Source organism: Ammospiza nelsoni, chromosome 3, assembly GCF_027579445.1.
Source record: "Ammospiza nelsoni isolate bAmmNel1 chromosome 3, bAmmNel1.pri, whole genome shotgun sequence".
In the NCBI taxonomy this organism is placed as follows: domain Eukaryota; kingdom Metazoa; phylum Chordata; class Aves; order Passeriformes; family Passerellidae; genus Ammospiza; species Ammospiza nelsoni.
The window spans coordinates 70,772,993-70,796,875 of record NC_080635.1 but is presented as its reverse complement, the minus strand read 5'-3'; the positions used below and the strand labels follow the sequence as shown (position 1 = coordinate 70,796,875).

Genomic DNA, 23,883 nt, shown 5'->3' with positions numbered 1-23,883 from the left:
TTTTTAACAGTGTTTTGAGAGGTTCAACCAGTTATTTAATCTAAGTTTGAACCATGGCTGAGAGTAAATGCATAGGCTCTTAACACTGCTGCTTGCTATGGGATGAAGAAACAAAACTTTCAAAATACACACAAGAAAGGGAATGTATGAATTTATATTAGACAGCAGCTCTACATGACACACTTTAATTGCCACATCCCTCAGAAAAAAGCCAGATTGCTGACAAGCCATTGGCACAACTTTTCATCCATATGATGACTGGTTTTCTCCAAGTTGCATTCATAATTTTTCTTTGAAAATGGGTGTCTTATGAACCAGGTTGAAATTTGTGCCCCCTGCAGTTCTTTATCTTCTAGCCATCATGGAAATGAGGACGACAGTTAAGACAATGGTTCCAGCAATTCCACCAATAGTCATTCCCAGGATGTTCCCATGGACTTGCCTTGACTGACACCTCTCCCCAGTGAAGAAGAAGGCTTGTCCTGATGGGCACCTGGGAAAACAAAGCACAAATTCAGTGGATCAGGAGCCTTGTCATGCCCTCACCCCAAGGTCCTCACACTCGCTATCCCAGATGAGCAGTTGCCATTGGAGGGGTTCAAGTCACAATATTCCTACCTTGTTAGGAGGCTATTTACACACCCTGGAAGCACCACAGAATGGGGCTTCTTTGCTTTATGCTGAGAAACCTGCCCTCCTGACTGCTGGAAGGAACTAGCAACTGTGGTAAAGTATTTTGTTTCTACTACTCCTTGACAACCTGATGGCTTAGACGTCTGAGGTCTGTAGCTCTGAGTAATTTTTAGCTGCATTACTTGAAGAAGAAAGCCAGGACAAGGAGGGAGGAGGTCTGTGGTACCTGCAGCTTGCTTTTCCTTTCACATTCACACAGACTCCATCATTCTGACAAGGGTTTGGGTCACACGGGTCTGGCAGATAAGGCAGCTGATCTTGGATGGGCTCCACGTCCTGGACTGCTCTCTTCTGCCTTTCAAGCACGAGGCCTTCCATAAGGGCAGATTGCACAGGTTCAACAGGAACTTCTGTGTTATTGAGGTGAATTATATCTTTAAAAAAAGGAGAAAGACATCAGAATCAGTGAATGATGCTATATGTAGCATGCCTTAAATCAGGGGCTCACAGGATGCTTTCTACACCAGAAGATGCTCCTTGTCCATTTTCCCTTAACAGAGCTCTTGCTGTACCACCACAAGTTCTGTGTATTTAAAGCACAAGATAGAAAATCATATTGAAATTATAGAAACTAGTTAGGTAAATCTGTGATGTTCTATGAGGCTGTTCTATTTGGAAACAAACAGTGGGGATGGCCTTTAGTATGTTCGGTGCTTAGAAGGGACATAGATACTGGTCAGGGTAGTTCACATTTCAAAACTCACTGCCATTTAGATCCCTCTTAACTCACAATCACTTTAGTCAACCTCACCCACCTGACACTAGGACACAGAAATGCTTTTTAAAGTTGATTCCCATTAGAAGAGATCTTGGAGACAGGTGTCGAGAGTTATTTGAATGTATGAAAATAGAAAGAATCACCTCTTTTGTAAGAAGAATCAGAAAAGGGGTCCTTACCATTAAATTCTGCAAAGATAATAAGGTCATCATTTTTCAGGAAGCTTCTTCGTCTCAGCTGGCTGTGAGATATGAAGTTATTCCACCCCCAGGTTACACTTCTGTAGCAATTGCATGACTCATCAAACCTTCCAGCAACCGATGGTTTATCCCATATTATAGTTCCACTACCTGCAAAGGGAAAATGAGAACCACAAAGCTGTGCAGCTCAAAGTACAACATGACTTTTCCCTGCATTACTGTGTTAAAGGTTTATTTATGCTATAAAATCAAGGTCAGGCCTGAATTTCCCAAACAAATCCCAGAGGACTGACAAACTAAAGGTGCCAGGTGATCTTCAGGTTAGGTCTACATGAGGATTCTTAGTCTGTGTGAGGCCATTGAAATTCCACAACTTCTCTTTCCCTGAGAACTAAACAAATTACCTCCTCATTGTTACCAGCTAAGAGTTCCCTCCTGAGTAAGGATGCTCCAGTCCAGTTTGTAGGTACCTATGGTTTAGAATTTAGCTGATTTTTGTCATTACTATGATTTTGTTAAACATATTCATATTTAGGGTTTAAAAACTCCTACTGAAAAAGTATGTACTTAAATTCCACTAGAAAAAAGTAGAAAGGGATGAAAATTCATGTGTAGTATTTTATTCTGTACAAACTCAGTTTTGTCCTATTATTTTAATTTCTATCATAGAATCACAGAAAAGTTTGGATTGGAAGACACCTAAAAGATCATATCATTCCAACCCCCTGCCATGGGCAGGGATACCTTCCACTAAAATAGGTTGCTCCAAGTCCCATCCAGCCTGGCTTTGAGTCCTTCCAGGGATGGGGCATCCACAGTTTTTCTGGGCAGCCTGTTCTAATGCCCCACCATCCTCACTGTAAAGAATTTTTTCCTAATATCCAATCTAAACCTGCTCTCTTTCAGTTTGGAGACAATTCCCTTTTGTCCTGGCACTCTGTGCTTTTGTAAATTGTCTCTCTCCATTTTTCTTGCAGGCTCCCTTCAGGTACTGGAAGGCCACAACTAGGTCCCCCTGATTGTTCAGGCTTCTATTCTCCAGGTTGAACAATTCTGAATTGACACATCCATGAGAAAGGATGAATCTTGTGCATTCAGACCTGCAGGTTTGGCTGAGGTTCCCTGAGTGTGTGTTGAAGTTGACTGAGCCTCCAAAATACAGTTTTAACTTAAATTATTGTTTAGTGACAGAATACTGCACCCTGCTGTCATTCCATCAACCTGTGGCAATATGTCACCTATCACAATGGACAAACCACAGGTAGAAAGGGAATTGCCAGCTCTTGGGGAAAATCTATATTTAGAGTCAAGCTCAGATATCCCAGGTATCGTTCATAACAACATCAACCTTATATATGTCACTTTTCATCTTATACAATCTTTCACAGGCAGGAATTCTGAGTCCCACACAGGGAAGATGTGCACAGCAAAGTGTCCCAAATTGGGAAATACGGCCAAAGTTTCTCAGCTCTGAGTCCTATACTCAGTCCTCTTGCTCAGATTCCTTGGCTGTCATTGCCAACATTCCTCCAGGCATTTATGACACCCCTTACCTGAGACAACATGGTCCTTGCTTGTGGTGAAGCTTCTGCTTGAGGACATCCTTTTCAGGACATCGGGGTCCTGGTCCAGCACTGTGAGTATGACCTGGCGGTTCAGAGCCGGCCACTCCAGAACTGCATCGTTCTCTCCACTGCACAGGTGGAAGGCAACACGAGCATAGCTACTCTTCTGGTAGTTGGGCAACACGCTGATGCCAAACCCATAACCCTCAGGGCTGTAAAACCTGGGGCTTTCGACAAGGCTGATGGATGAGTTCTCAAGGATTTTGCTGAAGTTGCGAATGACCCACACAGCTGTGGGACAGGGGGTCTCTGTCAGAGTCACATCATCAACAGCAATCCCACCCAGTGAAGAGCTGGGGTTGCCCTTCAGTCCTTGGAAGAGGTAACGGAATTTCTTCTGAGCGTTGAGGGTTACATGGGCAATCTTCCAGTTGGAGTCACCGTCCGCTTTGGTAAAAGGAAAAAAAACATTTCCATCAGTGGGATTAGAGATATTATAAAGCAACTTGCCCCTAACTGTCCATCCCAGCTGGACTTTTAGACAACTGGACTCCTCACAGAGTCCTGAAGGCCAGAGATCTTAAGTTGATATTGTGACAAATATATCCACATTGTTTTGTCATCTAAATGCTTTGGACATGTTGTACAAGGAATTCCTCACATGTTAGGGAATGACAGCCTCCAATACAAAGGACAACAGCCTAAGGGTTAAGATTAAACAAGAGGATGGGAATCAATGACCCAATGTGTTCCCAACAATTTTTCATGTATTTATCCTTCACTGTAAACTGCGGCAGCCTCACGTAGGCAGATAATGACACACCTTGTGTTTTGACCACATAAATCACATGGAGCTTCAGTGGGTGAGTTTGTCCTATTTAGCAAATCACCCACAGTGGGAATCCAGTTCACATTTCCAAAACTGCATATGCTTTTCCCAAATGTCTAAAAATCAGTCTGGGATTCTTATTGACTGCAAAGGAGCACAGGTATTTTACACCTGAAAGCCCACTCTTAGATCATATAGCAGCCAGTGGAGACACAGTCAGCTGGTCTCCAGTGTGGCCTGGGGTCCCTCTCAGTCACTGAGTGCAACGTAATATTAGGAATGTTGTGACTTATACTGTGAAGCACTAAAATTACATTATTACAACACAGAGTTTCTCTGCTAAATGTGCTCATGTAATACCAAAATTCTTAGCTGTGTGGCAAGGTATTCTGGTAACTTCAGGAAAATCTTTTGGTTTCTGAGTCAGTCACGGGCAGAGTATGACAACTCCTCCTCTTTACTCAAATATTCCTCTTATTTCCAGAATTACCTTGAAAGGTTTGAATTTTCCTCATCTTACGAATGTTCCCAGTGCCATCGTCCTCTTTCAGCCAGATGATCAGCTTGTCAGAAGGGCTTCCTGTGGTCCTATAGAAGAACTGGAGGCACTGCTGAGTTCTCTTTGGATAAAGAATTCGGGACTCTAGGACTGCCACCTCATCTGCCTGGCCAGAGTTGGTGTTGAAGTACATGAAGTAGCCAGCATCTGGGAATAAAGGATAGTCTGTTACTGTCTGTTTACACATTTCCTGCAAAGCTGCATGGTGTAAATTGATCATTTCATCTGCACTCTTTTAGTAAACAGCAGAGCAGTACTTAACATGAACAATAAAGGAAATGACACGTGACAACCATCCAAGACAGACTGGGACAAGAAAAGGAGTAGCAGTTCAGCATATATATGGAACTCACTGCTGTCAGCTCATGTCAGTTGTTGGTCTAATTGGAATTTGGACTCCTCAGGAATGTCAGAGATATATGAAGCAGAGAATTCAGTGTTGACTACAAGCAATAAGGAGATACATTTTTTAAAATTTGGTTTATACTGAAGATAATCTAAAAATGAGATCTTAGAGGTCATGTGCTATATTACCTTGTAAAGAGTAAGATAATTGCTTATCAGCAATAAAGATAATAAACAGGGGTTGGACACAAAACACTGTCCTGATCTTGAACATGCAGAAGGTTTTATTTTACAGCTTGCCCAAACACTTCAAAACTCAATGACTCAGCGTAAGAAAATTACTTAAGAATTCCTGCTCCTTTATTTCCCATTAACATTTTTGAAGTGTTCTTTCCTTTAATTTTGCAGTGTCTACTTTTATCCTCATACTTACAATGATTCACCATTTGCACACCTATAATATCTTGGTATCACACAAAATTGTCAGGTTTTATCTGTATTGTGTTGCTTTTTAGTTATTCAATTTAGTCAATGATTAATAAGTTAATTTTTTTTGCTGTTGTGTGAAAGTTCCATGGACTCTTGTCCAAGATAACATATCTTAGAATCACAGGATGGTTTGGGTTGGAAAGAACCTTAAGATCATCTTGTTCCAACAGTTATACCTGCAGCTGCATAAAGGCAGTGCAGCTTCCTGCAGGGTTAGTGAAGGGTCTTGAGCTGTTTATCAGGTTCTCTCTAATTAGTCAGGGGAATTATCTTCATTCACTTCCATATGGTAGCAATATTTTGAACTCATGTCCACAGAAACCTTGTTAGAGATTGTTCTATGCAATGTATGACACTTAACCAACAGTTAAACTTATTTTAACTCTTGCTCCAAGTGAGAAGCAGGGCTGTGAGCCTGTTGTTGCAATTGTTATAGTACAAACACCCAAATGATCTAGACTCTACCTCCTTTTGGATAAGAAAGTCAAATAAAGGCAATATTAAGTATCTATGGCAATTAGAATATGGCAGACTTCAGCAGACTCCCTAAATGTTTAGCTGTACTTTTCTTCCTTCAGTTTAGCCACCAATAAGTCAAATACTCAGAATATCAAAACTATCTGGGGAAAATAGGATTCATCTATGTTAGAAAATTAGAATTTGCCCCCACTTGTAATGATTGTAGAACCAGTTCTCAAAAATGTCAGAAACTCCTGATGGTGTCAATGACCTGATGGTGTCAATGACCCTTTGGAGATGCCAAAAGGAGAGACACTCTCTTCCCATGCAATTCATTTCTACCCTCTGGAGATCCTCAGAGGTACCCACCCCTCTCCATTAACTCTTAAAAAAAACATTGATGCTTATTTTGTACTGAGTCACTGGATGTTAGAACCTAAGGGCACATTAATTGTCCAGTTCAGGCAGATGTGATAATCTCAAAAACTCATTGAAATTATCTTTTTCAGTTACATTTGTACTGTACAGGGTAAGAAAGATGAGAGAAGGAATTAAGAATTCGTAATGAGCTGAGGGTTGGAAGCATGTATTTCTAGAAAATATCAGGTGGTTTTCTTGAGTTATATTCTTGGGCCTGATCCATTGCTACCAACATTATAAAAGGTTGTTAACAACAACAATTATAAAGGTTGCTAATAACATCTGTTATTTCCAGTTGGTGAGTCATTTGAGGGGAATAAACTACTCCTGAGTGCAGCAAGACAAAGAGTAACAAAGCAAAGGAATGTGCTTTAAGTCAGGAGTCCTTCTCCCTCTACTGACCCAAAATTTACCACAGAAGTCACTTTTATCTTGGAATTGTGTAGTAGTTTACCCTGTCTAAACAATGACAAATTCAGCTATTGCTTTTCAGAACAGCCTGTTGGGATTTAATCCTTATTCTCAGCTGTAAACTAGCACACTGTGACTGAGACTCACTGCTCTATTTTTGAGAATGTCTTCCTTTCAAAAATGGTGAAATTACCACATCAAACTAAAAATTATCCCTGAACTCCTATCATAAAATCTTTGCAACTTTCTTCTACTTCCAGAAGTAGAATTCCACAAGCTTAACTTCCCATTTGCATTGCAAACACAACATTTATGAGTGGCAACAAGTGCTGTATGATTCTTATCATGAGGTAATATAACTCTTACACAGACTTTGGAAGTTGCAGTAAATTGTTTTCCAGGTTATATTTAAAAGACCTCTGGTTCAGATTGTTCTTTGTCCCCTTTGATCTTCCTGGTGTGGACAACATTCCACTACATTGAAAAAGTTTGGTGAGAGTGGGAATGCAAACACTTTCTAGAGTCTTTACCAACTTCTCTGAACCCATTATTGTAGCCAACCCTGGGGAAACCCAGCTCAGAAAGTGTTTTGTTCCCTTCTTTTACCTCTACATTGCCCAGAAAGTGTGTGGTCCTCCTGCCCCATCACACTGCCCTTTTGGTGGACCCAGTCTTGGTCATGCTTGGTGCCCTGGATCATACCACAGATGTTTTCAAGCTCAAAAGAACACTGGTCCAAAAAGGTGTGAGTTGAAGCTGGAAAAAAAATACACACATGGTCACCTCAGAGTGAGCTTCTAGCTCATTAAAATTTCTTCTTTAATTTTGGGGGGGGTTGTGTACAGTAGTATAACCATCCTGTAGATAAGACAGCCCTCGCGTTAGCAGATGTGAACCCAATGACTCAAAAGAGGAAACATTTGATTCCTGGAGGGATTCCCTGGATAAAGACAACAATCTTTGACCTCTTTGCTGAAGGTTAATAAGCCCCCTGTGGAAGTGACAGATGGTGACTGTCTTTGTCTCTCTTTGCCAGCCTTGCGGTATTTAACCATTCCTCAGCTGAGGTTATTGTTCTTCATAGCAGTTTCTCTCATTAACCTGAGCTCTGTCCTTCTACTCCAAGCAAAGTCTACCCAGTTACCTTGGGCTGGTTCGGATGAGTTTGCCTTCAAGGTGATGTTTCTGCTGGCAACACCAAGGGGACAGTAACTTCTCATGAACAACCATGATCAGTGATAATATCAACCATCTCAGCAAACACCTAGGCAGTGTGGGACTCTAGACCTAGGCAATCTCAGGTGCAAAATAATCTGATTAAGTCCAAATGTCAGTAAAAGAGGACAAAGTGCAGTTGCATTCACCTCAAAAAGCACAAGGCTGCCCACACATCACAAGCAGAACACAACCACAGGTCTGAACTCCTGGAAGCAGCATGGAAGAAAAAGTGTGGATGGTTTGACTTTCCTTGACTAATCTTTCCTAAAATTATGACAGTGAGAAGAGCCAAAAAGGGATGAGAAGGGAACAAATTGATTGTGTTTATCTGCACACTACAGGTCCTGTCCCATGCTTCTTCAAGCACATCTCAGAAGAGCTTTTGTGAGTTTAGAGACATAAAGGAGATGAACCAGCCTGGCTCAAGTACAACCTAAGAAATTGTTTGCCATGGTTAAATTCTGACTTACTGCAGTTGTACATGCGATTCAGTCTTTCCAGGTCAATGGCACTGAAGTCTAGACGTTGTCCAATAATGTCATCAAACGCTGGTATCTTTGCTGTGATTGTGGGGACACTTTCATTTTTGTTAAATGAAAATGGTTCATAGTGCATCACTGATTCGTAGTCATAGGGGGTGTTCAGATCAGTGATGTAGGTGTCATCATACTTCACAAAATTGTGCTCTTTGCCTGGTAAAAAAACCAGAAAAGTGCTTCCATTTTAGAGAAAATGGAAAGGAAATAGCATTACCATCTCCCCTTGGATACAATTTTCTAAGGCACAAATTATATACCCCAAAGCAATTACTTCACAACAAAATATTAAAACTTAGCAAGATTTGTGTTTCCCATTTGGACAACAAAGCAGAGCCTTTGGATTGCATTTCCATTACTTCAGTAAATTCAAAAATTAATATCAATGAGCTGTAGAAAATGGAATACATAGGAGGTGAGATTAGAATTAATAGGAATGGTTTAACAGTAATGATCCTGAAGGATCAAGTTTAAGGATTAATGTACTCCATTCCAGAATCTGTGAATATTGATGCAAACATTTTCCAGGTATTAGATCATATATGGAGAAGGAGAGGCCCTGAAACTCATAAAGGAAACAAATATGGAAAGCCCAGAAGTGTCTTCAGGTTCTGCTCTTCTTTGAAATAAATAATGCCCTAGCAATCTCTGGGGAAAAAGATATTTTTACCCTAGATTACAACATTGGTATGATATTTCTAGTGAAGTGGCTTTTGGAAACAGGTTACTCATGGTTTCTTGGTGAAGTAATTTGTACTTAGAGAAAGTTTTTCATTATGAAGGTGTCTGCTAGGGCAAAGAGAGGGAGTCGCTTCATATGCTTTGGTATAGAAGTAAAAAGAGCTTGCCAGCATTTACAATTGCAAATAATGTTTTCAGAATATTTGGCATTCTTTTTCAAAGCCAAAACAGCACACGACTGTGTTGGTGGGTAATTACACTTTCTCTGCTTAACAGCTGCCCTCCCCTTCTGCAAATCACAAAGGTCTTCAGTTCAAGGCTCGAGATTATATGGAGCTTAGAATTGTTTTCTTACAGAGACTTGAATTGCACCTTTTATCACAATTTTTTAAAAAACTCTCTTCTAGTCACTCTTTTTCAAATATATCATTGTTATGTAATACAGAATCAGATCTCACAGGGGACAACAGGAAAAACTGTCTAGGGATCAGGGGGACTGTGAAGAGTTTGTTGAAACTCATAAAGCTCCTGAATATGGTGATACTGAACCTGAAGGCAAGAGTCTGCAGACACACCTGGGTAGGAGAGAGCAAGACAGAGCCATACTTCATATTTCCCATCTGCTCTAATAATTTTAAGGGTTTTTTCATGTGCAAAGTGAATATTTTCAGTTTCAGGAAAGCCTGAATCTCTGAATATAAACCTTTCAGATTTTGGAAGGCTCTTGCCTACAGAAGAGCTACCTCAAAACTCATAATCTAAATAAGTTTACAATTTGCATTACATGGTAAAAGGAAATAGATTCATAGAGGGGAAGTAATTTGTTTAAAATAAGAGACCAGAGCAGTCCAAGAGCCAAGGGGAAATAAAAGTCCTGATTTCCAAGCAGGGCCTCTCTCTTCTGGCCTTAAATAATGTCCGGGCTTGACCAGAGAAGTTGCACCAAAATTTATTAATTACAGTGGTCTCAGATGTGGTTCACTGTTTTCTAAAACTCTATCCTTAGGAAGGTCTTTAAATCTAGAAGTGAAAATGGGATATTGATAAATCTACACTTTGCAAAATGTAACTTGAACGTTAAAACCCACCTTCAATAATTTCATCCCACCAGATATTGACGTAGTCATCCCGGTCCATCCTCGACTGCTCATGGTAAAATCCCAAAGCGTGCAGGATCTCATGTTCCACAATTGCTCTGTAGTCACACCCTGACCCAATTGAGAGGTTCTGTCCAGTCTGCTGGTTCCCCACCATGGACCAACACCTGAGAAAAAGGGAGAGCTTACTCTCTGTTCAGTAGTTTTCTTCTCTGTATTTAATTTTTCAATTTGCTCACTGGATTTAGAGTAGGATTGTAAAAGGTTTTAATATGAAAGGAGTCACATTAATCATTATTTGGATGCTGACCACATGCCTAAAAATACTCCAGCCTGAAAGCAGACTAAGCCCCAGAAACTATCACTTCATTACTTGTCCTCTGTGTCAGGGAAGATCACCCTGCATTTTTGAAAGCCACAGAAGTTTTGTCCTGCATCAGCTGCCATTTGGCCAAGAAACATAAAACACGCAACCTACATGGAAACAGTAAATTCATTGAAACAGGCTGAGCATTTTTGCAATAACTTGAGCTAGAGAAAAGACCCAGGAGTATTTAGAACAGCAACATTTGGTCCTTTTTAACAGCAACCATCCTTTGCATTGGCCAGAGGTGTGAAAATACATTTCTACTATTAAGATCTTCAACACTGGCTTGTCAAAAATCATGATGCTTGGAAACTCATAAGAGAAGTGTTGTAGGACACTCAAAGAAGAGATGAAGGCAGAAACATGAACTTCTGGGAAAACAAGAAATATTCACAGCTGATACAGTGAGATTTTTGTGCTTTTCTACATTTTCTTCCAGAACATACTTAGCTGTAGGAAATAAATCCTTTCAATTCTTGAAAAACTTGACTCTCTGTGCATAAAACCCTTTCAGATTTTGAGAGACCGTTCATTAACAAGGAGCCATATCAAAACAATAGAAATATTATAATAGATTATCTTTCCTTTCCTTTCCTTTCCTTTCCTTTCCTTTCCTTTCCTTTCCTTTCCTTTCCTTTCCTTTCCTTTCCTTTCCTTTCCTTTCCTTTCCTTTCCTTTCCTTTCCTTTCCTTTCCTTTCCTTTCCTTTCCTTTCCTTTCCTTTCCTTTCCTTTCCTTTTTTTTTTCTTTTTTTTTGTCTGCCTTCCAAAAATTTCCAGACTTAACTTCTAGTTATTCACATTCTTGGTAAGTTAAAAGGATGTACATGGAGGTCTTCATCAAAATGGAAAACAACCCTAGATGGAAAAGTGGAAGTAGTTGATGAAAACCCAGAGAGGCTGGGCTTCACCTTCAGAGCTCTTCCTCCAAACCGCAGTCAGCAGAGGGAGCAGCTGCTTGCGAGCTTTTTGTCTAACAATCTATGGTGAGCTGTTTTGCTGGCGGCCTCTTTTTGTCTGCTGGCAGCAAACCTTTAGACTGCTGAAGTCAAATGGAATGAGTTCCCAGCTGATTCTGCCTGGCAAAACTAAACAGAAATTGCTATTATCCTTACCCATCTTGCTTGCTAAAGAAAATGTAGGATCTTTCTCCCTCATATGGCTTGAAATCAATGCAGGACTTCAGGCGGAACATTTCAAATGCCTGGAGAATGACCCCTTTGGCATTCAGGTCTGGAAAACAAGGACTGAACCTTTACTACATTGCAGTTTGTTCACCTTGGAGAGGTAAGATATGTACAGATACACATGTGGAACCAAAGGAAAAATTATTGAAAAGAGAAATTATTGAATTTTATTAAATTGTGGTTTGCTATGTTAGCTGTAGAAGAAAGAAAAACAATTTTGATATAAACAAGACTACAGTAAGTAGTTATTAGTGAAGTTTAACATTTTTAATTTGAAACAGTTCTGAAAAAGGCAAAATTTTAATCATAGTGTCTGCAGTGCAAATAAGGATTTGAGATAAAATCTGAATAAAGTGTCTGTGTTACCTAGGTCATCACCCAGAATATAGGGAATGGGGAACTTCCATCTGTAGGTCTCATTTCTTAAGGCATTTCGCTGATTTTTCTGAAAAGGGAATTAACAGCTGGTGAGGTACCTACTGTAGGGAGATGGGCTGATTTGTAGCAAAAATACAATTAGGACAAGCAACAGAAAGCTTTTAGTTACTTACAGGGAGCAAGATATCACCCTGAAAGAGGTCCAGTCCAGCAGCTGAAATGGTATTTAATCAAAAATAGTGTCAATGAATTTCAAATATATTTCATTTCATAAACCACATTGAACCTGCTTATACAAAGTTAATGTCCTTGGGCATCTACAGAAAATAAATAAGGACCAGCCTCTATACACTGAGTTACAGGTAACAATAAAAGTAACAACAGTTTCTAGTTTCTACTCGATATTTACTTCATGACAATGTCTTCCTGGCAGTGCCTTTGTGGTGGCACAATTATCTGTGGTCACCTTTGATGAGCTCTGCTTGCTCTCAGGCAGTGACAAGAGTGGTCACAATGGAACAGTGACCAATAAACATCTAAGTTGTGTAGCAAAACGTGTTTGTAAAACTTTATAAAAATCATATAGAGATGGACAGAAAATGCAGCTGGGGCTGCAGAGTCCTTCCGAATCATACAGTGTTTTTCTGCCTTAGCACCATGGGTCTGTCCAAAATTCAGAAACAAAAGGCATCTGCATCCTTTGTTCACATAGACTTACAATCCAGGAAATATTCAGGTGTCACAGAGAGTTCTGAGCTCACTTGATTTTCATTCTCTTGTTACCATGAGCTACCTGACCATCAGTCTCCTTGACAATACTGAAAATTCAGCATTATGCTCACAACTCTTCAGGCCTCATGAGAATTTAGATGTGAACTCACCCAAGTTGATTTGGGGAATGTCTTTGAATACCTCACCAGCTCCAGCATCTGCAAGACAGTCAAACCATAAAGAGTTCAGATGTGGTGGCTCACAGCAAGCAGAAGGAAATGCTTCAGAACTCAAACCAGCTCACACAGCACTTACCAGCTTCACTGGAGAGCTGTCCCACCTGGAGGAGAATGGAATACAACCAGTATAAGGTATGAGATGCCTCTGGACTGAGAGGAGCCTATAGAAATCAGGTTTTACTCACAGAGACTGGAGAACCATAGACAGAACACAGCAGAAGTGTCCCACAGAGTGGAAAGATGCTGGAGCCCATTTTTGCAGTGGGAACAGAAACTGCTCCCTCTCATCTCTGGCAATATATAGGGCACGTTGCTGAGCTTTCCATGGAGCTTCAGCCAATAAACATCAGACTTTTTCACCTTTGAAACATTATTATAACAGTTCGATTTCTTCCTGAATGGCACTTGCTGGCATTGCTCTTATCAGCTACCTAAGTCCATTTGGAGGAAAATTACAGAGAGGAACGTGGTAACTTCATGTCTTCAGTGCAGCTGGTGAAAGACACACCCAGGCTTCACATAACAGCTTCTCCTCTGGCCCAAAGTTGCTGACTCCTTCCCCTGTGTTTGTTTTCTGTCACCATTATCACCTTGACTGCACAGGAGAAAAACCACGCTCTTAGGCAGAATTCTTCCAGTTTTATAGCACTCCAGTGCCATTAGAGTTTGGCCCAGTGCTGCTTTCAATAAATAATTAACACCGCATTGTAAAGATTAGAAGTAAGAGAGATATGATTGTGATTCCCCTGACAGTGTCTTTGCTCAGCTGATCCCACCCCAGAGCTGATGCTCCATGCACAACCTGCCACTCTCAGCCTCCAGAACAGTCACTTAGAGCTGTAATCCTTGGCCTTCCAGGTGGGTTTCAGAGATCACAAACTCTTGTCCTGTATCTTGCTATCTTCTTTCTCAGGAACATGGGTCAGAAAGGGCTCCATAAATCTCTAGTTTGCTGTGCATCAGTATTCCCACAGCCCCATGTGCCCTGGAGTGCCTGAGTGCCTTTAGCTTAGGCATGGAATCCTGCTCCTCCATTTCACATCTGAAATTACAAGTCATGGATGTGAGGATGTTCACCTCTATGTTCAGCAATTAGCAGAGAAGGGCTTGTGCCATGACACCCCTACCCACAGCCCAAGGCAGAGAACTTGAGTAAGTAGGTTTTGAATAGGAAATGGACCTGTCCTAGAAAGAAGTCAGCCCTTCAAGCTAAGCAACCTTTTTTTCCCTAAACAAATCAAAGTAGGAATCTATTCATAAGAGATAACATTGCAGAGGAAAAAGTACAGAGATCTTTTCTTGTTTAGAGAAGAAGGGCCCCAGAGCACTAATCCTTCACCTAACATAAATGAATGTTCTTCAACACTTTCTTTTAGGAAGAATTGTGGCTGACACCTAAGCTGAACAGGACATACTTCTAGCAAAATAAGCATGTCTCAAGATACAGCATGTCAAGGCTGTTTTCACAGGCAAGCAAAGAGAGTCAAAACACAGCACCAAGGCCATATTTCCACATGTTTGGCAGTGGATGTGAGAAAGGAAGCAAAAAAAAATGAAGCAAAAGCAGAACTGTCTGAAAACCACTTGGTTTTAGTACCCTTAACTTTTAAACTCAAGAACCTAAAGCAGATGTCTAAAGATAAGTCATTCTAAGAGCATATATTTACTTTCACAGATATATACAGGGAGTCTCTTGGATGCCTTTTAGGCACTGTGCTAGTCTCTAAGGTCTCCCTGGAGCTCTCTCTTCTCCAGGCTGAGCAGCCCCAGCTCTCAGCCTGTCTCCGCAGCAGAGGGACTCCAGCACCAGTTTCATTTTGTCCTCCCTGGAGGGCAATGCATGCACATTATTCCATTGGCTGCAGTTGTGGGAAGAACTTGGTGATGGGAAAAGCTGCTGCTCTTCCACTCTGGGAAGTACAGCAGGTGCCTTTTGGTCTTTTACTCCACATTGTATGAAGTGGCCAAAATTGCTGTGCCTCAGTATTCCCACACCCAATCCAGATCCACCCTGGATTCCTAGACACAGGCACTACCTGGTGTCACTAAATGCAGATAATACCTTTTGTTAATCTGCTTGCACTGATTTTAACTCCACTGTAACACAGAAAAGCTCAGACAGAGAAATGTGCTGAAATTTATGTCCTACGAAAACAAATGTCTCCTGAGTTGGAAAAACTGGTATATCAAAGTGGCACGAACAACATTTTAATAAAAAAATTACCCATGAACCTTCCCAGTTTTTAGATAAGTCTATTTTTGATTTGCAGGGCTTGAAATCAACACAAGACTTAACTTGTCAAATGCCTACAGCTCCAGCATTCAGATGTCAAATACACAGCAGAGGATAACAACAGCAGTTGCTCTGCTTTTAAAGTATTATAAATATCTACGATTCTAGATAGAAAAAATGAATAGGTGTACATTAAAAATAGGAGCACATAAATAAATATCTGCCTGGATGAAAGAGCAGAAGGCAGTTAGCAAAATTCCCTGACAGGAGTAATTTTGGCAAAGGTCATAGAAAGATAATATTTTATTAGATAAACTGATAGTGCTGAGAAAAACAAGCAGGCTTTTGGACATTCAGGGCATTGTTCAGGTACCACTGGAAAATTTTATAGGATGTTATAATGTAATCTGAAATGTTGTCAACTTGGAGCTCAGGGCCAGTAAAACAAGATACAGGACATTTAAAAAGGAATTTACTATTAATTTTTAATCTTGTATAAATCAAAACTTAAAATAGTGTCTAAAATCAGATGGCAACAATGATAATGCCCTGAACGACTTTATGTAAAAAATATCTACATATTCCCTTGGCCTGTACTGAGCTCAGACTGGTAGGAAAAGACACAAAGGATAGAGCAGATCAATATGAATGTTTTTCAGAATACGATTCCCTGACTTGATCACTCATCACACAGCCATGGATGTGCTTTGCGCAGTGCTAACCCCACTCTGAGCGATCATCATAGGCAAAAAAAAGGGACAGAAGAACCCAGATCCTGAAGCCTGACACTGATCAAACAGGGATCAGCATCAAAACCAAAACACTCTCCACCGCAGAAAAACATCTCCGCTGTTTGTGTCACCCAGCACAGCCCCCCCAAACCAACATTCAAATAGTCAAGAGAGACACTGGCCCCAGGTAAGGGGATACCCAGCACATTTACATCCCTGCACCTGCCCTGTGCCCACAGCAGCGGCACCAAAATCCCCCCCAGCAGCAGCAGCAGGTCTATAAAGCTCCTCTTGCCATCCCTGACACTCCACCAACAGCAGCCACTGACCTGCCTCAGGCTCTGCTGCCACAGCCCCCTTGGCCAGCACAGCTCTGCTCCCCAGCTCGCACCATGGAAGCTTGTCACCCTCCACAGCAATCCAATGGCACTTCCTATGGGGCCATGGCTTTGGCCATCATCACCCTGGAGGTGTTTGCTGGCATGTGGATAAATGCTTTCATCGTTTGTGTGCTTTGCATTGCCTGGGTCAAAAAGAAAACCCTGAACTCTAATGAGAAGATCTTGCTGCTGCTGGGATGCTCCAGGATTTCCTTTTTATGCGATGCATGGCTTTACCACTTCCTGTCAAAAATCTTTCCCAATTTGCTTCATTTTCAAACCATACTTCAAGTCATTGCATCGTTTGCAACGTCTTTTAATTATTCCAACTTGTGGATCTCAGCCTGTCTTTGTGGTTTCTACTGCATAAAAATAGCCAATTTCAGGAACAGCTTCTTCATCTACCTGAAAGTAAAAATTGACAGGATGGTGCCCTGGCTCTTGTTGGGGACAGGGATTTTAGCCTTGGCTATGGTCATTGTTACCTATGTCCTCGGTGAAACTCTTCAGAAGAACAACATCACTTTCACTGGCCAAGAAAATTTTTGGGAAGTAACTATCAGGAAGGATAAACATCTTTTCCCTTTTCATTTTCTTGCTGGCCTTGTATTTGCTGCCTCATTCCTGGTAGTCACCTTTTCTGCTGTTTTCCTTCTCTTTTCTCTCTGGAGACACAAGCGCACGATGCAGACAAACTCCATGAAGGACCTCAGCATGGATGCCCATATCAGAGCCATGAAATCTGTCCTCTCCTTCTTAGTGATGTACAGCATCAACTTTGTATGTTTGATCTTGACAATAATTTATGACACAAAGAAAGACAATATCATGACACTCCTTATATACATATATTTGCATGCTTTTCCAAGTGTTCATTCCCTTATTCTGATTTTCAGCAATCCCAAGCTGGAAAAAGCACTGCTGAAGTTTCTCTCCTGTGTGAAGTGGGAATTTTTCATGAAGTAGGAACTGAGAGAGAAGCTGGAGCCAATGAAAAATGTTGATCTTTTACTGTAGAAAACAAGTAATTTCATTTCTGATGCAGCTCTCCAGGCAGTGTAGATGATACTGATGTTCACTCTTCAACATCCAAGTTACAACAACTTCATTTGTGTCTTTTGAGCTAAATTATTGTGAGCTAAATTTTATTATCATATTGCATTATTATCATATTTAGATTCAGCTAAACTTTGAGATATATTTTTGTTATAAACAAAGTCATTTAGCCCTGATGGTAGGAACAAAGCCTAAGCCCCTGTGTGGTGAAGGGATTAATTTGGGCATGAGAGTCTGCTGGTGGGGTGATGGATCATCGGGCAGAGCCCCTTTACCTCTACCTGGGCTCAGTGGAAGAGGGAGTGATGCTAATTAAGTGTTCAGCCCCTGCCCAAGACTCACAGCCTTTGCAATCAGAACCCTGGGTATCCCTCACCTCCACAGCAGCTGCCTGCCCACCACCATTCACCATGGCAGCAAGGAGGTGTTTTGACTGCAGCCTCACCTGCGTTTCTCCCAAAAGTATCAATCTGGCATTGCAAATCCTCCCTGGCAGAGGATGAGACTATCACCCCACTGTGCAGACAGGACAACAGGATTGCTTTGCTCTCCTCCCCAAGGCAGGGAACACCTCTTTGTAACAATTTGCGCTTTTGATTTTGTCAGATTGTACCCTGGTGAAATTCTGTTCATAGGCCTACCTAGTGGTGAAGTTGAGCTTAATGAATTATACCCATTGCTCTTCCTTATTTTCTTCTTCTTTCATAAATATTTTTAGAGCTAGTCCAGTGAGTGTATTTATTAGTAGCAATTCCAAATTTGTATTTCTACAATAAAGTGCATTAGTTGTGATTCTGTGACTCTGAAAGTTCTTATTGAACATGACAAGACTTACATGGTGAATTTGCCAGAATCAGAAATTCAACTGAGCTGCACCCAGGCCCTTTCATCTCTGAGGACCAGCAAGGGCTTTATTTTCTCCCACATTTCTAAACTCTTAATGGAGCAGGAAAATGTGCAAGACTGGAACACAAACTGGCTGCAAAAAATGGAATAACAATACTGCAAACCTGCCACAAATGTTTTGGTATTCACAGAATGAAATGGCTGCAATGCATAGGTTTCCCTCTATTTTGGTTTCCCTTTCCTTCTGCTGTGGCATATATTATGGGCTGCATCATGGCCTGGCAGGGGCTGATAGCTCAGTGTGAACTCGCTGAGCCCTGTCACTCACCAGAGGTGGTCACTGAGCCACAAAGAGCGAGGCAGGAACGGCCCCGGGGAGCTCAGGGGGTGCAGAGCCCCCTTCCCACTCCAGCCCTGCGTGTCCTCTGCGCCCCACTGCCTGCAAGGACAGGACTGCCTGCAAGGACAGGACTGCCTGCTCTGTGGGACTGCTCTCCTGGCCTGCCCTGACCTGGAGATGAGATTGGCTTTTCCCAGTGCACTCTGGCTCAGTTACAGCCCCAGGAAGGTGGGTTTTCTGCAAGGTGCGTGTGGAAGGAAGACCCAGCTTCATCTCACAGTGATCCACAGGCAGATGTACAGGGTGTCTGCGCCAGGAACTGCAGCTGGGGCCTGTGGGGTCTCAACTAGGTGAGGTCAGGGCTAGGGAAAAGCCAGTTCCAGGCATTCCAATGGACCCAACAGCAGACATTGCCCATCTCATCAACAACCATTGTGGATCCTCTGGGAAAACAGAAGTCCCGAAGGACTGCAGGCCATGGGAGAGAGAGAGGACTGCAGGCCATGCTGGACCAGGAGAACAGTGAAAGAGACAACTTTCTATGAACTGACAACAACATTCCCTGTCCTCCTGAGGATAGGAGGTGGTAGAGAATCTCTGAATGAGTTAAATTGAGCCTGAGATTATTGGGGGGTGAAGATCAAATATTCTAGTTTCATGCACGTTCTACATCATCCTATTCTGTTTTCAATAGGCAATAAATTAAACTGATTTTCCCTGTGTCAGCTCTGCTTTGTCTGTGAAAATAATTGGGGAGTCATTCCCCAGTCTTCATCCTGAGTCATGAGCAGTTCCATCTTATTTGCCACCCCTGTCCTATTCCAGAGTGAGAGTCAAGGAGTTACTGAGTGGGAGTCTGAGAGCTGCCCAAGCACAACTCACCATGACAGAGAAATGTGAAATAGCTCCAGTGTGGAGGAACACATTCAGGGCAGACAGCTCAGGCAGCAGCTGCAATGGGAGGGAGCTGCAGGTTGTGGGGAAGTGCTGGGAGTCCCAAGCATGGTGCCAAGCCTTGCACAGCACAGGGCACAGGGACCTGTGGCACCAGACAGCTGACTAGACACTTAAGACACTCCAGTCATCATGTGCATAGACAGGAAGGACACAAAATCCCAGGGACCCAATTGTTTGGCTTACCTCCTCAGAGGCACCCAGCTTGAGCTGCTTCTGCGCTACTGTGTCATGATTACAGTGCTTTAAAGATCCAGAGGCCTGAGACTCCACTATGGGAAACCCAGTGCCAAGCAGGTGAGGAAACCTGGTCTGGCTGTGAGCGTGGTGTGTGCAGGGAGGGGAGTGGGGCAGCTGCCCACGGTGGAGGGGCTTTGGTGCCCGCAGTGACAGTCTCTGGTGCTGGGCCATGACTGTCAGAGGCCTCCTGGGGGGTGAGACAGGAAAGTTTCCTTCACACCAGCATGAACAGAGCAGAACATGATGGGGTCATTTATTTTACCAGCTCACACTCAGGGCATCGTTTACCTCACACCCAGTGCCAGGTGTGCATTTCTCATCTCACCTGCCAAAAGCTTCCTCCCTGTTTCTGAACTGAGAGACACAACCATTTAGGCCAGAGCAACCTCTCAACCACTGGTTCTAGCAGGCTCCCTCACCAAACTACCCAACTCTCCTTAAAGAGCAACTGCCCAGAAACAAGCAAACAAATAATTAATGCCACTTTACAACATGCCAATCCACCTTCTGGGGCTAGGAAGCGTTTGAATTTGAATTTATATTTCCATAACAAGTTCATGACACCTGCCCTGAGGGGATTTCATTTTGTTTTCCAGGATTGTATCCTGAAACAATTGTGGCCTTCTGTGCATTGAAGTCCAGTTATGGATGGAACATGTCCCAGCAGTGTGGACTAAGGAATATTGTGAGAAACAGTCCTGAAGAATAGGGCCTAGGAAGGGAGGGGATAGGTTGCTCCATGTGCTGGAGAAAGAATTCCCCTGCAGCCTGTGAAAAGGCCCATGGTGAGGTAAGTGTGCCCTGCAGACCATGGAGGTCTGTGGTGCAAAGGAGAGGCACCTGCAGCCCCAGGAGAGCCCCACAGCACAATCATGGGGGTGGTGTAACCTGAGGGATGGCAGCCCATGCAGAGACCACTCTGGAATCAGCTCATGCTGAAGGACTGCAGCCCAATGGAGGGACCATTGCTAGAGCAGGGGAAGAGTGCAAGGACAGAGTGGAGTAGACAACTTGTTAGGAACTGACTGCAACCCCCATTCCCCATCCCTCTGCACTAATGTAGGGAACCTGAGAAAGAGGCCTTGAAAGGACAGGAACAGCCACACATCCCTTCTTCCCCTTCTGCTGCTCATGCACTTCATCCTTTTACCTGAAGCCACAACAGATTACACAAAAAAGCCCTGGAAGACCCATCTCATTCCCTACATGCAGTGCAACATCCATCCCTCACAACCTCACATGCCACAAGACTCAGCAGGCAAAACCCAGCACCTTGCAGATGGCACCACACAAAACACCACAGCCCCAGCGAACCACGCTGCACATCCATTCTTCCATCCCCACAAAACCCCTGAGAATGCGACAGCCAGCACAGAATCCTGCTCCTGTGCACCAGCCCCACTCAGCTGGCACTGCAGGGGACAGGGTGTCCATCAGCACAGCCACCCTGCACAGCCCATGGGGACAGATGCAGGATGGGCCCAGCCTGCAGAAGCTGACACATCAGAGGTGTCAGAAGGCAATGGGAATGGCAGCCCAGTGCTGGCACAGTATGGAAAACTGCTCTGGGTCACATTCCAAGTCTTTATGATGGCAAATCAATGCAATTGGGAGCATGTGATATGAATGTTCATGTAACACCCTCCTGGCTCTTACATCCCACAGAAAACATGGCTGTCATCATTTGGAAGAGAGAAAATGCTGGTGGCTCATTTCCTGTAGCCATAGAATTCCTGCTTGGGCTTTCATTTTTCCTGCTTCCACCACAGCACCAGATGAGATCTCCTTGGTTTCTGTGCTCCTGATGTGCAAGGCCAAATGGGACAGATCCTGTACTACCCCAAAGGGCACAGGCAGTCCATGCCATACCAAGCTTAACACAACTTGCCTGGGAAAAACCTCACAGCTTTCAGGGTCTAAATAATTTGGAAGATTTAGGGCACTGCCATGTGGGGGAAACTCAGCATGGTGCCATCTTTGAAAGCCTTCACTTTCCCAAGCAGATGAGATTGGAACAGGGAATAGTCCCAGTTTTTACCCCTTCCCCCCATATGCTTCAAAATAAACTTGGCAAAAAGTACCAGCTTTATTTTCTTGGCTCCCATGACCTGCCCCACTAGGGGGCTCTTCACTTACTCTTAAGGCAATGCCCTTGGAAAACAAACATGGATTTCAATGCCCGTGAAGCATCAAAATAAATGCCAATTTTCCAGCATGTGGGCTGAACGTTGCAGCACCCAGACTCTCAGACTAAAAAGGACACTGAGTCCCCTGACCTGCTGAGCACAGTCAGGGCTCTGCATGATCATCATAGGCAAAAAAAAGGGACAGAAGAACCCAGATCCTGAAGCCTGACACTGATCAAACAGGGATCAGCATCAAAACCAAAACACTCTCCACCGCAGAAAAACATCTCCGCTGTTTGTGTCACCCAGCACAGCCCCCCCAAACCAACATTCAAATAGTCAAGAGAGACACTGGCCCCAGGTAAGGGGATACCCAGCACATTTACATCCCTGCACCTGCCCTGTGCCCACAGCAGCGGCACCAAAATCCCCCCCAGCAGCAGCAGCAGGTCTATAAAGCTCCTCTTGCCATCCCTGACACTCCACCAACAGCAGCCACTGACCTGCCTCAGGCTCTGCTGCCACAGCCCCCTTGGCCAGCACAGCTCTGCTCCCCAGCTCGCACCATGGAAGCTTGTCACCCTCCACAGCAATCCAATGGCACTTCCTATGGGGCCATGGCTTTGGCCATCATCACCCTGGAGGTGTTTGCTGGCATGTGGATAAATGCTTTCATCGTTTGTGTGCTTTGCATTGCCTGGGTCAAAAAGAAAACCCTGAACTCTAATGAGAAGATCTTGCTGCTGCTGGGATGCTCCAGGATTTCCTTTTTATGCGATGCATGGCTTTACCACTTCCTGTCAAAAATCTTTCCCAATTTGCTTCATTTTCAAACCATACTTCAAGTCCTTGCATCGATTGGAACGTCTTTTAATTATTCCAATTTGTGGATCTCAGCCTGTCTTTGTGGTTTCTACTGCATAAAAATAGCCAATTTCAGGAACAGCTTCTTCATCTACCTGAAAGTAAAAATTGACAGGATGGTGCCCTGGCTCTTGTTGGGGACAGAGATTTTAGCCCTGGCTATAAGCATCATTACCTATGTCCTCGGTGAAACTCTTCAGAGGAGCAACATCAATTTCACCGGCCAAGAAAATTTTTGGGAAGTAACTATCAGGAAGGATAAACATCTTTTCTCTTCTCATTTTCTTGCTGGGCTTGTATTAACGGCTTCATTCCTGGTAGTCACCTTTTCTGCTGTTTTCCTTCTCTTTTCTCTCTGGAGACACAAGCGCACGATGCAGACAAACTCCATGAAGGACCTCAGCATGGATGCCCATATCAGAGCCATGAAATCTGTCCTCTCCTTCTTAGTGATGTACAGCATCAACTTTGTATGTTTGATCTTGACAATAATTTATACCACGAAGAAAGAAAATATCATGACACTACTTATATACATATATTTGTACGCTTTTCCAGGTGTTCATTCCCTTATTCTGATTTTCAGCAATCCCAAGCTGGAAAAAGCACTGCTGAAGTTTCTCTCCTGTGTGAAGTGGGAATTTTTCATGAAGTAGGAACTGAGAGAGAAGCTGGAGCCAATGAAAAATGTTGATCTTTTACTGTAGAAAACAAGTAATTTCATTTCTGATGCAGCTATCCAGGCAGTGTAGATGATACTGATGTTCACTCTTCAACATCCAAGTTACAACAACTTCATTTGTGTCTTTTGAGCTAAATTATTGTGAGCTAAATTTTATTATCATATTGCATTATTATCATATTTAGATTCAGCTAAACTTTGAGATATATTTTTGTTATAAACAAAGTCATTTAGCCCTGATGGTAGGAACAAAGCCTAAGCCCCTGTGTGGTGAAGGGATTAATTTGGGCATGAGAGTCTGCTGGTGGGGTGATGGATCATCGGGCAGAGC

The 23,883-nt window shown here is 42.8% G+C and overlaps 3 protein-coding genes across 3 annotated transcripts; 2 read left to right on the top strand and 1 right to left on the bottom strand.

The window, feature by feature from the left end:
- Positions 1-345: 345 nt before the first annotated feature.
- On the bottom strand, positions 346-13,354 carry MEP1A (meprin A subunit alpha). The gene is made up of 13 exons (XM_059467379.1): positions 13,286-13,354; positions 13,032-13,119; positions 12,324-12,364; positions 12,139-12,217; positions 11,701-11,818; positions 10,212-10,387; positions 8,377-8,598; positions 7,295-7,444; positions 4,496-4,711; positions 3,158-3,623; positions 1,591-1,757; positions 860-1,067; positions 346-493 (listed from the first exon to the last, which is right to left on the bottom strand). Exons 1-13 carry the CDS (start codon positions 13,352-13,354, stop codon positions 346-348), a joined length of 2,148 nt encoding a protein of 715 aa, XP_059323362.1.
- A 3,102-nt stretch (positions 13,355-16,456) lies between these two features.
- LOC132071627 (taste receptor type 2 member 9-like) lies at positions 16,457-17,562 on the top strand. Its single transcript, XM_059469298.1, has one exon. The coding sequence runs from the start codon at positions 16,457-16,459 to the stop codon at positions 17,408-17,410; it is 954 nt and encodes a 317-aa protein (XP_059325281.1). The 3' UTR covers positions 17,411-17,562.
- A 5,010-nt stretch (positions 17,563-22,572) lies between these two features.
- On the top strand, positions 22,573-23,526 carry LOC132071616 (taste receptor type 2 member 9-like). Its single transcript, XM_059469286.1, has one exon. The coding sequence runs from the start codon at positions 22,573-22,575 to the stop codon at positions 23,524-23,526; it is 954 nt and encodes a 317-aa protein (XP_059325269.1).
- The last annotated feature ends 357 nt before the right edge of the window (positions 23,527-23,883 follow it).

Bases quoted from the DNA above. Each gene is read 5' to 3' on its own strand.
- MEP1A (XM_059467379.1), bottom strand. From the start codon at position 13,354: ATGGGCTCCAGCATCTTTCCACTCTGTGGGACACTTCTGCTGTGTTCT. The intron at 12,365-13,031 runs GTGAGTTCACAT...ATACCATTTCAG, and splicing joins CATTCCCCAAATCAACTTGG to CTGCTGGACTGGACCTCTTT. The intron at 10,388-11,700 runs GTAAGGATAATA...CCTTTTTCTCAG, and splicing joins TTCTTTAGCAAGCAAGATGG to GTGTTGGTCCATGGTGGGGA.
- LOC132071627 (XM_059469298.1), top strand. From the start codon at position 16,457: ATGGAAGCTTGTCACCCTCCACAGCAATCCAATGGCACTTCCTATGGG.
- LOC132071616 (XM_059469286.1), top strand. From the start codon at position 22,573: ATGGAAGCTTGTCACCCTCCACAGCAATCCAATGGCACTTCCTATGGG.